Source organism: Lycium barbarum, chromosome 4 (genome assembly GCF_019175385.1).
Source record: "Lycium barbarum isolate Lr01 chromosome 4, ASM1917538v2, whole genome shotgun sequence".
Classification (NCBI taxonomy): Eukaryota; Viridiplantae; Streptophyta; class Magnoliopsida; order Solanales; family Solanaceae; genus Lycium; species Lycium barbarum.
Genome location: NC_083340.1, coordinates 19,221,094 through 19,235,953, shown reverse-complemented (window position 1 = coordinate 19,235,953; position 14,860 = coordinate 19,221,094). Strand labels below are relative to the sequence as shown.

Below are 14,860 nucleotides of genomic sequence, written 5' to 3'. Positions count from 1 at the left end.
TCCTTGCATATTAATCATTTTTTGGACTCATTCTTTATCTCAATTTTTATGTGGCTTATGTGGGCCTATATAATTGGTGTATATTGAATTGTAGTATAATAACATTGTGAATCTTTTCTTGTTTTTTATCAATAATTTTTATTTATACCCAATTTCCCATAATTTAGATAAGAGAACTTTTACATAACCCGAAAATCATATTAAGTAGGTACTATTTAATTAAGGTAATTTAGTGAAATGCTTCTTACTTTCTAGCGCAATTTAAAAACATCATATCATTTGAACTGAAAGGATTATTAAATTACCCTTTACATTATTTGTTATTGTACATATTAGCAAATTTTAGGGAATTATGGAGCCACATTATCGTTTTGAGCTGGAGCATTTATTAGATCTTACTAATTACTCTTGCTCCCATGTTAATTCATGCGACATTTTTCATTTTCCCATTATAAAATTATGAAGCTAAATTGAATTAGATCAATCGAATATTTTAAATTTAAATACAAAAAGTACCATAAACTCCGATTTTAACTTAGAGCTTAGAATTAATATTTTTAAGCACAAACTACATACCAAGAACTAAATTGATTCTTGGGGTTCATTTAGTACAACCATTTCCCCCCTTAATTTCATCTTAAACTAAGATTAAATCACCACATTAGCTAGCATCAACTATTGTTACTTGTAATATTATGAGTGAAATTAAAACTTAATAAATACCAAAAGATCTACTTCTATCTATAAATACAAAAATTATATGCTCACAGATTCATAAAAATGTCAATATTTTTCAATTAATGATTTTCACCGAGTTGTAATTACTTTACATAATTTGATAATTTTTCCGCCAAACTTGCTTTCTCATTATAAATAATTCTTGTTTTAAAATTATCTAATAAGTTGACTGAAAAACATTAATAATAATGAAGACTTATGATAATACATATTTAACGTGCCACTGAATCGTTAATTATGCGGTAAGAAAATAGGTAATAAATTATACTTTTTTAATTAAAATATTACTACATTTATATGTTGAGTTTAGGCTCAAATTTAGCACGGGCCTCAGGTAACTATTTATAATTTATAAACAACAAAAGTCTCCGAATTTTTAACTTACAAGCTGTCTAGTTAGAATTTTGCTTTTTTTTTTTTTTTTTTCCCCTCCTTACATTTGGTACACAAAATTTACATTAAATAGCGTTCAAATGTAACTTTTCAGCCATTAGCCATATTGTCATGAACTTTCAAATTTTATGTAAAATTCCATGTATGGTATTTGTAACTCTATAATAATGACCATTTTTCAATTACATAAACGAAAAGTGGTTATTTGTGATTTTTTTTTAGAATTTACTATTCTAACTAATTCAGATTTGCACCGTATAGACCTATTGAGTCTGAAATTCTAATCAAGATAACAAAAAATGGACTATTACATCACACTCATCGGTAGGGCTGTACAAAGGAAATCGACAAATCGCACCAAACTGATAATTCAAGTCAAAATGAGAAAAAAAACCCGACCAATGGTTTGATTTGACTTGGCTTGGTGTTTAAAAAAAAGGCCCGATCATAATTGGTTTGATTTTAACTAAAAAATGTCAACCAAACTAAACCAACTCGACAATACATATATACAATTTTCTAAAAATATTTTATACATAAAAATATTTATTTGTAATACAATTTATAAATATTTCTTAAACTTTTGCAATTTTTGTCTTTTACATATTATTTCAAGTTTGGACTTAGAATTTTGAATGGTCCAATAAGTTTTATAATCCATAAATGTTGGCAACTCAAATAAAGTTCAAATTAAAACCAAATCAGTATTAATGCTAATGAAGGGAATTTAATTCTATCACTAGGAATGACAATAATGTTGGATATCTATTCTTTAGTTTTGCATTGATTTAGACAGTGAAAATACATATCTTGATTATATTTTATTTTTGTCATGTATATAATACTTATTAGTCAAACTTATTATAGCACGACTTAGTGCTTTTAGATTATGATCATTTTCATTATGGCTTATTAATTAGCAATAATTATTTTATGCAATTTCATTATCTTTTTTTATTGAATATTTTATTACAATGTCATCACGCATCTCACATTTGTGTTATTTCATAAGAGAGGCCTTAATTATATAGTTATATCTTATTTTGACAAAAGAAATGTTTGAAGTAAAAGTTATATATTTTATATGAAGGTTTTTTCAAAGCAACCTGAGAAAATCGGAAAAATAAAAACGAGAAACCCGAGGTAAAAAAAAACTGACTTATGTTGGTTTGGTTTGGTTTATAGATTTTAAAACCCGATACAATTAGTTTAGTTTGGTAATTGAAAAATTCGAACCAACCCGGTCCATGCACACCCCTGCTCATCGGTGATTCGTGCTTTTTGAATATATTGATCACTATTCCAACAGTTTATTAAGTCATTTTTTCTTCTTCTTCTTCTCCTTTTGTTTTCACATCTGCAATTAAATATCCTTATGGTCGTGAGGTCTTGTTAGAAAAAGTCCATTCAAAAGAACACTAGAAAAGTTTGAAAATTTTTCACTATTAAATTTGACATTTATGTTCTACGGCTTCTATAATTAGAACATTACCAAACAAAACAATAATGATGCATGTTATAAAATGAAGCTAAAAGAGTAATAATATTAAAGGATGAAAACCATAGAAATAGAGTGACAAAAGAGGAGAGATTTTATTATTCTTCCAAAATGTGTTACAAGTCCATTCCATATGAAAACTTATGCCTCTATTTATAGTGCTACATATGCATTCAATATATGAGATAATGGAAGAACCATTAAGATGGTGGAAGATCCATTAAGATGGTGGAAGATAATGGAAGATGCATTATATTTGTGTAGTGGACATCCATACTCTATATTTCATAACACTCCCCCTTGGATGTCCATATATGTGTCTCGTTACGCATTATTTGCTGCCTCGTTAAAAACCTTGTCAGAAAAACCCAATGGGATAAAATCTTGACCAAGGAAAAAAGAGTGCAGCGCGTATTTTCTCCCCCTGATGAAAAGATCACTTTAATTCTCGAAGACGACGCATTCCAATCTTGTATATCAGCTTCTCAAATGGCGAGGTTGGTAATGCTTTAGTGAACAAATCCGCCAAATTATCGATCGAGCAAATTTGTTGAACATCTATCTCACCTTTCTTTTCAAGATCATGAGTAAAAACGAACTTTGGTGAAATATGTTTTGTTCTATCTCCTTTAATGTATCCTCCCTTCAGTTGAGCAATACATGCAGCATTATCTTCGTACAATATAGTTGGAATATCCCTTTTCAAAAGAAAACCACACATTTCCTGAATATGTTGAGTCATTGATCTCAACCAAACACACTCCCGACTAGCTTCATGAATGGCTATTATCTCCGCATGATTTGAAGAAGTGGCAGCTATTGTTTGTTTCATTGAACGCCATGATATAGATGTACCTCCATATGTAAATAAATAGCCTGTTTGAGATCGGGCTTTATGTGGGTCAGATAAATATCCTGCATCTACATAACCGATCATATCTGACTTGGATTCATAAGAATAAAATAATCCCAGATCAATTGTTCCTTGAAGATATCTGAATATATGCTTAACACCATTCCAATGTCTTTTTGTTGGGGAGGAGCTGAATCTTGCCAATAAACTTACTGCAAAACATATATCTGGTCGGGTATTATTGGCTAGATACATCAATGCCCCAATTGCACTGAGATATGGAGTTTCATCACCAATGAGCTCTTCATCATTATCCTTAGGTCGAAATGGATCTTTATTTATGTCAAGCGATCTCACAACCATCAGGGTACTCAACGGATGTGATTTATCCATGTAAAAACGCTTTAAAACTTTTTCAGTGTATGTTGATTGATGGACAAATATTCCATTTGTCAAATGCTCAATTTGTAGGCCAAGACAAAATTTTGTCTTACCTAGATCTTTCATTTCAAATTCTTTCTTCAAACACTCTATAGCTTTTGAAAACTCTTTAGGAGTGCTAATGATGTTCAAGTCATCAACATACACAAGTATTATGACAAATTCAGACCCATACCTTCTTATAAAAACACAAGGACAAATAGGATCATTTTTATATCCTTCCTTTAGCAAATATTCACTAAGACGATTGTACCACATCCGCCCTGATTGTTTCAATCCATATAAAGATTTCTGAAGTTTTATTGAATAGGTTTCTTGCGAATTTTTGTATGCTTCGGGCACTTTGAATCCTTCAGGGATTTTCATAAGAATATCTTGGTCCAATGAGCCATATAAATAGGCTGTGATAACATCCATCAGTTGCATATCAAGCTTTTCACGAACTGCCAGATTTATTAGATACCTGAAGGTAATTGCATCCACCACAGGAGAATATGTCTCCACATAATCAATGTCAGGCCTTTGCGAAAATCCTTGTGCCACAAGTCGTGCTTTATATCTTACGACTTCATCTTTCTCATTTCGTTTTCGCACAAATACCCATTTTTACCCCACTGGCTTGACGTCTTCAGGTGTTCGGACTATTGGTCCGAAAACTTCACGTTTTTCAAGTGAAGTCAATTCTGCTTGAATTGCGTCCTTCCATTTTGGCCAATCATTTCTCTGTCTACATTCATCAACAGATTTTGGCTCAAGATCCTCATCTTGTTGCATTATCTCAACAACAACATTATATGCAAAAGTATTGTCGACCACAATATCATTTCGGTTCCACCTTTTCCCCGTCGAGACATAATTTATCGAGATCTCTTCACTATCATTATTTTGAAGTATCTGGACCTTCTCTGTGGGCTTATCATTTATTATGTCTCGGGCCTCTTCTTGAGAAATTTCCCTCACATGATGATCATCTTGATCATTTTTTTTTTTTTTTTCGAGGATTTTTATCCTTGGAACCAATTGGTCTACCACGTTTCAGACGTGGCCTGGACTCATTTGCATTAATCGTTTGTCCTACCGGGACATCAACTCGAACTGGAGTATTTGCAGCTGGAATATGAGATTTAGAAACTCTTGGAAGATTAGTAAATGCATCTGGCAGTTGATTTGCGACATTTTGCAAATAAATCATCTTTTGAACCTCTTGCTCACATTGATTTGTTCGAGGATCTAAATGAGATAGTGATAATGCATTACAATCTATCTCTTTTTCCAACTGCTTATGTTCTCCCCCTAATGTTGGGTATACTGATTCATCAAAATGACAATCAGCAAATCTTGCTGTAAATAAATCTCCAGTCATCGGTTCTAAATATTTTAAAATTGAAGGAGATTCATACCCAATATATATCCCCAACCTTCTTTGGGGACCCATCTTTGTGCATTGTGGTGGAGCAATTGGAACATATACCGCACATCCAAAAATTCGAAGATGGGAAATATTTGGCTCCTGACCAAAAGCCAATTGTAATGGGGAGAATTCATGATAACTGGTTGGCCTTATACGCACAAGTGCTGCTGCATGCAAAATAGCATGTCCCCATACCGAAACAGGAAGTTTTGTCCTCATTAGCAATGGTCTAGCTATCAATTGTAGGCGTTTAATCATTGATTCTGCCAGACCATTTTGAGTATGGACATGAGCAACCGAATGTTCAACTGTTATTCCCGTGGCCGTACAATAATCATTAAAGGCCTGAGATGTAAACTCACCAGCATTATCAAGACGAATTTTCTTTATCGCATTATCTGGAAATTGTGCTCTTAACCTTATTATTTGAGCCAACAATCTCGCAAAAGCCATATTGCCAGTTGATAATAAGCACACATGTGACCATCTTGTAGATACATTAATCAAGACCATATAATATTTAAATGGTCCACATGAAGGGTGAATTGGCCCACATATATCACCTTGTATACGTTCCAGAAATACGGGGGATTCAATCCCAACCTTAGTTGTTGATGGTTTAATAATCAATTTTTCTTGAGAACAAGCAGCACAAGAGAATTCCTTAAATTGAAGAATCTTTTGGTTCTTCAAAGTATGCCCATGTGAATTCTTAATTATTTTGCGCATCATACTAGAACCGGGATGGCCCAACCGGTCATGCCAAATGATAAAATCATTAGAATCATTAAACCTTTTATTTACTACAGCATGTGTTTCAACCGTACCAATACTTGTATGGTACAACCCGGAAGAAAGTGCGGGTAATTTTTCATGCACAAACTTTTCCCCAGCTTTCATTGTAATAATATAAAGGTACTTAACCTTTCCTTCATTGGCAGTCTCAACATGATAGCCATTTTGGCGAATAACCTTGAAACTTAATAAGTTTCTTCGAGACTTGCTGCAATATAGTGCATTACTAATGGACAATATTGTTCCTCCAGGTAGTAATAAGGTCGTTTTTCCAGAGCCCTCAATTAATTTTGTACTACCAGATATTGTATTAACACAAGCCCTTTCATAACCAAATGAGAGAAATATTTCTTTTCTCTTAATATAGTGTGAGTTGTAGCACTATCCAAAAGACACATATCTCCATTACTCATCTTGGATCCAATAAAGACTGGGGAATTTTATTTATCTTCATAAAAAAAAATACATCGTAAGAAATACGGAAACTAACAATATAAAACTTAATTACTAATCCAGAAGATAAAACAACATAGAGAACTTAAGTACTTCTCGAAAATAAAACAACATAAGGACAACTTAAAACACATAAATAAAAATGAGAACATAACACATTCCCCAGTGAAACGATCAAATCTCAATTTTGATCTCCAAAGAAGTCTTCAACTTCCAAATGAGTAATATCATCAAACCCATCAAAATCATCATCTTTCAAAGCCAAATTAGCTTCAACATCATCATCATATTTTTGTGAAGGCCCTACCTCATTGTTATTTTTAAAAGTCATGTGTGACTCCACCCGGGCATTAGCAGAAGAGGCACCACCTCTATTTGTCTTTCTTTTGAAGGAATTTTGATAAAGCCTGACAAAATGTTCAGGCGTCCGACATTCATTTTTCCAGTGACCTTTCAAACCACAACGATGATAGTTGTTCCTTGAAGGATTGCCTTGATAACCCATATTGTTCTCCCTTTTATGGTGACCACCATAACGACGATTATTATATCGTCCCCTGCCCCTGCCACACCCACGCTCATTATTATGGCCCCGATTATTTTGTCTTCTTTCAGTTGGACCTTGTGTTGCTACCACATTCGCTTCTGGGAATGGAAAAGTTCCAATGGGACGGGCTTCATGATTTTTCAATAAAAGGGTATTGTGCTGCTTAGCTACAAGAAGACATGATATCAAATCAGCATGCTTTTTAAAATCCCTTTCACGGTACTGTTGTTGTAATACCAAATTGGAGGCATGAAAAGTCGTAAGAGTCTTTTCCAACATATCCTCGTCAGTTATATTATCCTCACATAATTTCAATTGGGACGTAATTCTATAAACAACAGAGTTATAATCACATACAGTTTTAAAATCTTGTAACCGTAAGTGAATCCACTCATAACGAGCCCTGGGCAATACCGTTACCTTAATGTGGTCATACCTTTCCTTAAAACCAGTCCACAATTCAAGTGGATCTTTCACTGTCAGGTATTCAACTTTCAATCGTTCATCCAGATGATGACGAAGGAAAATCATTGCCTTCGCTTTGTCTTGACTCGATGCTATATTATTTTGAGTAATCGTGGCACCAAGACCTTTGGCGTCTAGGTGCATTTCAGCATTGAGTACCCATGATAGGTAATTCTTTCCGGAGCTATCAAGTGCCACAAACTCAAGCTTTGACAAATTCAACATGATGATCAAAACTATCATAAAAATATTTGAGTTAGAAATAATAAAATAACATAATCTCAAAATAGTATTTTTATTTCCACGAACCAATAACCCTTTTTCTTCCACAAACAGTATGCACAACCAAAAGTAAAAATTACTCGTACAGTTAATATATCATGTGTGTTTTAATCCTCATAATCATTTTGCAATGTCTGCTGAAAAACATTGAAGCTTAGATATTCTCGATGCACAAACATCTTCTGTCCTATCTAAATAAATTAGGTGGGCTAAGTTTAGACGGGCTAATCCTTTCATTCGATTTTTTTTTTATATCGAAATGACTTCTTACTGCTCATTATTTGTCATGTGATATATGTAAAGCTAGTTATGTCCCTTGATGTCATCTTATGGTGATGTTGCAATTATCAGTTTTAAAATTGACATGGTGAAGTGCTGGCCAGTCCGTGCTATGATATGTTGTCCATTCTGCATTCTCTATTAGTTTTTCTGTCTACTTTGACATTTCTTCTTGGCGTGGTTTATCTATATCATCGAGTACGGCTGTTGTTTTTAGATGTTCTAGTCACTGTTAATTTGGTTAGCTCAGTCTTGTCTATGGCACAGAAAGATCACAAGCCACAAACCAAATGTAAGTATGTTTAAAACAAATAAATCTGCCACTAAATATCTATCGAATCTTAACAGATAAATAAGACTTCACCTGAAAGAAAACCGAACTCGAACTAACGATGCAAATAGAATTAGAGAGCTTCGTGCTGATAACGTGTTATAAAATGAAGCTAAAAGAGTAATAATATTAAAAGATGAAAACCATAGAAATAGAGTGACAAAAGAGGAGAGATTTTATTATTCTTCCAAAATGTGTTACAAGTCCATTCCATATGAAAACTTATGTCTCTATTTATAGTGCTACATATGCATTCAATATATGAGATAATGGAAGAACCATTAAGATGGTGGAAGATAATGGAAGAACCATTAAGATGGTGGAAGATCCATTAAGATGGTGGAAGATAATGGAAGAGACATTATATTTGTGTAGTGGACATCCATACTCTATATTTCATAACAATGCAGTCCGCCACTGAAAAATGACAAGCTATCGTATTTGACCAAGAATATGCTCAAAACTATCCTTAAAGTATGAAAAAAATTATAATATTTGCCTTTATTAATAATTTGAATCCAATCATGCCCTTGTCACTACTTAATTGGGTTAAAAATATCCTTATTTCACACGAAATTTAACGGGGCATAGTTAAAAGACTAATAAGAACATATTTTATTTTTATGTTTTAAAAATATTTTTTTAAAAAAGACAAAAATTAGTAAGAAAATCATTTACCTTTCAAAAAAATATCTAACAAGAAATTTTCCTTCCTACGGAACACACCCTTAATAATAGGGGTAACAAATGAGTGAGTTGGACTGAAATTGACCAAATTAAAATGGGCTAAAGTAATAATGGGTTGAGCTAACATTGGTCTACAAATTACTTGGGCTGAAATGGCCTGGGTCATGACCCGCCCAACTTGATCCAGTTTTTTTGAAGGGTCCATTTTTTTGAAAAACATTTTTCGTGAAAAATATTTTCTACATATACATTTTTCGCGAAAAATATTTGTCCTGAAACATATTTTCGCGAATTTTTCGTGGAAAATATTTTTGAGGAAAACATTTTGCGTGTAAAATATTTTTGAGAAAAACATTATTTGTGATTTTTTTTTTCCTTCGTATCAAACACACTACAAACTTGTAAGATATAGGATACAAGAAAAGTGAATACATAGAAAAAAATAAAGTAAATCTCAAGCAACAAACTCAAATTTAAGTAAATCTTAAAAATGGGCTAGAATTGGGCTAATATTGGGCTAAGTTGGAGATCACTTTAAAATGACACCTATGTTGGGTTGGGTTAAAATTAATCCAATATGAAATCATCTTAAGTCTAACCCATAAAATTTTGGGCTGATTGGGCGGGCCATCATCTTTTGAGCCATATTTGACACCCCTACTTAATACCTTCGTTGCATCTCGAACATCCTTTAATGTTCTGTCTTTATAGAAATTCGATATGATCGAAGAGAGAAATTCGGGATTTGCCAAGTTGTATAGTAGTTTATTTTGGCATCTATCTTGTTATAAATAAGCAGGGACAGAGATCATGAGTGATTGTAATAGAGTAGTTTAGATCTGAATATCTTATCTCCATCAGTTGATGTTAACGTACATTAAATAAGACCAATTTTATATGGTCCTCATCATTTTCAGATTATAATGTAAATGATAATATTTTAAGATTGACATCCTTAAAAAGATCGAGATTAGTGGATGTTTTATTTCATAATTTTAAGGCATAATACATCAGGCCTTCTTAACTTGACATTTTTTATTTAGTGTACATTTAAATTATTCTCTATAATAATTACTTTTTTTATTTGGCTATTTGATATCATTTACGCAAGTACGACTTTAATAAAAAAGGTATGATTCACTCGCTGCAACATGAATGTTTTTTATCCGCGTAGAATTTCTTAAAATGTAATGTATTTTTTATCTTCTTAAATTCATTAATTTTTTGAATCATTGTTTCCATCCAAATTTGTAAACAACATGTTTGAAACTTCATTATTTAAACTAGACTAGCTTTTATGTTATACATGAATGGTGTTCCATCCAATATATATATATTTTTTAAATAAATTTGACCCCAGATAGAAGAAATATATAATGGAAACAAATCATTAGATGAAATAAAGGAAATACATAAATGAAAATTCAATTAGTTAATATTTTATTTGGCTAAAAATAATAGAGCTCTAGCTAAAAAAAAAAAAAGAACTTTCGCCCAAAAAAAAGGTACACAATTGAAATAAATGATCGTTGTACCCAAATAAGAAATGTAAAGAAAACTCACAATTGGAATTCTATTATTTTGCATAGAATTTCCTTATTTGGCTAAAAAAAAATGGCGTTCAAGACAAAAACGAACTTCCAAATTTGTCCCCGAAAACACACAGTTAGAATAAAAAGCAATTGCGTCTAAAAAAGAAATGAAATAAAATATACTTGGGATTCCGTTATTTTGGCCAAAAGTCATAAAGTTTCAGGTCAATTCCTATCCTACATATTTGAACCAAAAAAGAAGAAATACATCGTTACTGCATCTAAAAAAAATATAAGTTCAGGTAAAATATGTGTGATATTTAAGAAAAAAATAAGAAGAGATACACAGTTGAAATAAAATAAAATATTATATCACGAATATGCAATAATTAACGATCGAAAATTACATCACTTGAAAGTTGATTTTCTTTTATTTTTCTTTATTTTTACAGGCCTAGAAAGAAAGTCTATCCACTTTGCTATATCAACATCCAAGGAATGAAAACTATTAAATTGTCAAATTTAAAGGAATAATTAGAACAAAAATAACACTAGTATGCTACGAATAAACGATGCCACTATGCCAGAAGGGTCCCGATACTGTGCCTAAAAAGCTTACGTACAGCTCTTTTTCTAGTACACAGTAACATGAGTTTGACACTTTTGTAACCCAAAAATAAAAAAAAATTGGAACCAAACTAATCCATTAAAAAAAATTTAGAACCAAACTAGGCGTGAAACCCCTACCAAAAACCCTCGGCCCCAACACATGCATGCTCTTCTCTTTCATTTTCTCCATCTTCACCCTTTCAACACACTTTTGCACTTCCAAAAACATGTCTCAAAGTTTTGAAACTTTAATGTTTGCTATACAACCCGATATTTGTGAATGCAGTTATTACTGTAAACTAAAAACATCAAAGACCCAAGAAAGTGGTTTTGCATTTTTTAGTGTTTTTTTTTCACGTTATCCATATATTTTACTTTAAAAAACTGATTTTCTTGTAATGTTTATAGGATATGGGCGGTTGCAAACACTTTCGGTGGGAAAATAGCATTCACGTGGATAAAACGGTGGCGGTGAAGTTTAAAAATCCACTTTTTGATAGAGATACCTTGTTGGGATTGGAGCGTTGAGATTTTTCAAGTCACGTACAAGACGTTCTGATTCGGCAATCCGATGTGACCATTCTCGGCGTAACCCACAATAATATTCTCGCGAATCTGAATATTTGATACTGCAGAAATCATCATTACGCTCTATAAGAAGGTGCGGATTTAGCTCGTCTAGTTTGAAATCACTGGTATCACTCGAAAAACAGCTATGATTTGAACTCTCATCATCACTGCTATTTGGTTCTTTTAGAAGGAGTAAAGACCAAGCTGAGTTTCTACTACTCGACATTGAATACGTTGTAGTCTAATAACAAAAGAAAAGGCTACTTATATAGTTGTAAATCCCCAAGTACCCTCGGGAGGGGGAGGGGGGGGGGGGGCTTTATGACCCTACCTACTTACCTTATTATAAGAAAAATATTAATCTTTATCAGACATTTCACAATCCGAATCCCACTTGGATCTAAATCTTGTGCTACCATGTATACCATATTCTACCCTATGGTAACGTATTTGCATCCGATTGTTCTCTTCGCGAAAACAATTAAGAGCAAAATTAAACTCTTGTGGAGTTCCGCGAGGCATTGACATAGCACGTTTTTTTGGGCATTTAAGCCCTATTGAAGTTAACTTTTGCTCCAGTGCTTCAGCCTCCCTAACACGTCAATTCCACCCCTCTCTCATTGTTTTATTGTATTCTTGATTGAATCTTTTGTTAGGGTTATTTGAGTAATAAAAATCATCATCATCTAGTTCCCATGTCCTACCCATTGCTTCAAATATGTTTGCTGGGGTAAAACTTGTAATAGAATCAAGATTACCAAATTGGGTGTAGAATGTCATGATAACTCGTTTTAACGTGAATACTAGTTGTTTGTCAACCATGTTATATATAGTACTGCATTTTTTGACTGTTTATTTGAATTTAATTCATGTTACGCAATGTTTCAATGCGCAATAGAACATGATTTGACAACACATCATGCATGCCAATTTCAGCTTTTTTATGACACGTAAAGGACCGATTTGACAATACAATGCTGCATTTTTTGACCGTTTATTTGAATTTAATTCATATTACGCAATGTTTCAATGCGCAATAGAACATGATTTGACAACACATCATGCATGTCAATTTCAGCTTTTTTATGACACGTAAAGGACCGATTTGACAATACAATGTTGCATTTTTTGGCCGTTTATTTGAATTTAGTTCATATTACGCAATGTTTCAATGCGCAATAGAACATGATTTGACAACACATCATGCATGTCAATTTCAGCTTTTTTATGACACGTAAAGGACCGATTTGACAATACAATGTTGCATTTTTTGGCCGTTTATTTGAATTTAGTTCATATTACGCAATGTTTCAATGCGCAATAGAACATGATTTGACAACACATCATGCATGCCAATTTCAGCTTTTTTATGACACGTAAAGGACCGATTTGACAATAGAATGCTGCATTTTTTGATCATTTATTTGAATTTAATTCATATTACGCAATGTTTCAATGCGCAATAGAACATGATTTGACAACACATCATACATGTCAATTTCAGCTTTTTATGACACGTAGAGAACCGATTTGACAATACAATGCTGCATTTTTTGACCGTTTATTTGAATTTAATTCATATTACGCAATGTTTCAATGCGCAATAGGGGTCAATATGAATCTATTTAAGAAAAATGTTGGACGAGGTAAAAACTCATTCATTTCATAAGTTTAAGTCTCTTAAGTCATTCAAAAAAACCTCCCTTAAGTCATTCAAAAAAAAAAATCAAAGTTCCTACAAAAAATGGCTCAAGATATTCCACCAGTTAAGGTTTCAATATATTGGGATGGTATTATCCTTGATGATAATAGTACAGTTCGTTACAATAAAAGACCAAACGTTCATGTTAAATGTTCACTTGAAATGTCTTATGAATCACTAGTCACTTACATATATGAAAAAATGAAGGTTAGTACAGATGAGTATGAAATCTCTATAACAGGCAGATATCCACAATCAGTTTCCAATGGTATAGTGCTTTACGGTAGACATTATATCAATGATGATGATTCTTTGAGGGATTATTTGAATGCGCCAGAAGAATTAAAACATTTAGTCGCCCTTAATGTTCTTAAGATGTATGTTGAAAAGATACCCTGAGAGGTCCCGCAAAAATAGCCCAGTCAAGCTAACACGTATGGAGATTTTAGTTTTTACGGGGGTATTTTGAGTGGCCAGGTGCCGCTAGAAAATTTTACCCAACGATTAAATCAAACTTGGTAAGTATGCATTCTTATATTATTATTTTGTGCAGTAGCACGTGTTTATTGTATGTATTGGTAAATAACCATTTTTAAATCTTTGTAGGGGTTATAGACCTGATATGAGTAATATTGGGCAATCATCTCAATTTAGTGGAGCAACTCATTATTATCAGAGCTCTCAGTTCAGTGGAGCTGATTATTATAATAATTTTCAGTTCAGTGGAGCTGATTATTATAATAATTCTCAGTTTGGTGCAACTGATTATTATCAAAACTCGCCAGTGGTACCAACTGTGGATGAAAGGCAGTTCTCTCAGTTTGGTGAAGTTGATCATTCTCCACATCATGCTCATTATCAATATGTGTAGGTTTATCACCTTGATGTTAAATAATATATATATGCTTTTTATCGTGTAGGAGGAGGCCTTTCTTAGATGGCGCTGATTGTCCAAGTTATGTGGATACATCAGAGAGTGATGGAGATGAACCAACTAATAATGTAGAAGTAACCGATGATGAAGATAGTGAAGGGGATGAAGAAGATACACATTTTAGTCCCCAGAAGCAACCAAAATCAACTCACCACCATATACCACCTCCGATGGTGGAAAACCTAATTCCTGACAGCCCAATGCAGTGGCATTCTGACTATATTCCATATCTTGACAGTCTCTAAGGTCGTGAGGATGCATTTGTCTTCACAAGAGATGATGATCAAAGTGGCCAAAAAACGTGGATTGAACCAAAAAATTCCATGACTGATGAATGCGT

The 14,860-nt window shown here is 32.9% G+C and overlaps 1 protein-coding gene across 1 annotated transcript; it reads right to left on the bottom strand.

Annotated features, from left to right (window-relative positions):
• Positions 1-6,763: 6,763 nt before the first annotated feature.
• Positions 6,764-7,819, bottom strand: LOC132637243 (uncharacterized). Its single transcript, XM_060354360.1, has one exon. The coding sequence runs from the start codon at positions 7,817-7,819 to the stop codon at positions 6,764-6,766; it is 1,056 nt and encodes a 351-aa protein (XP_060210343.1).
• Between the last annotated feature and the right edge of the window lie 7,041 nt (positions 7,820-14,860).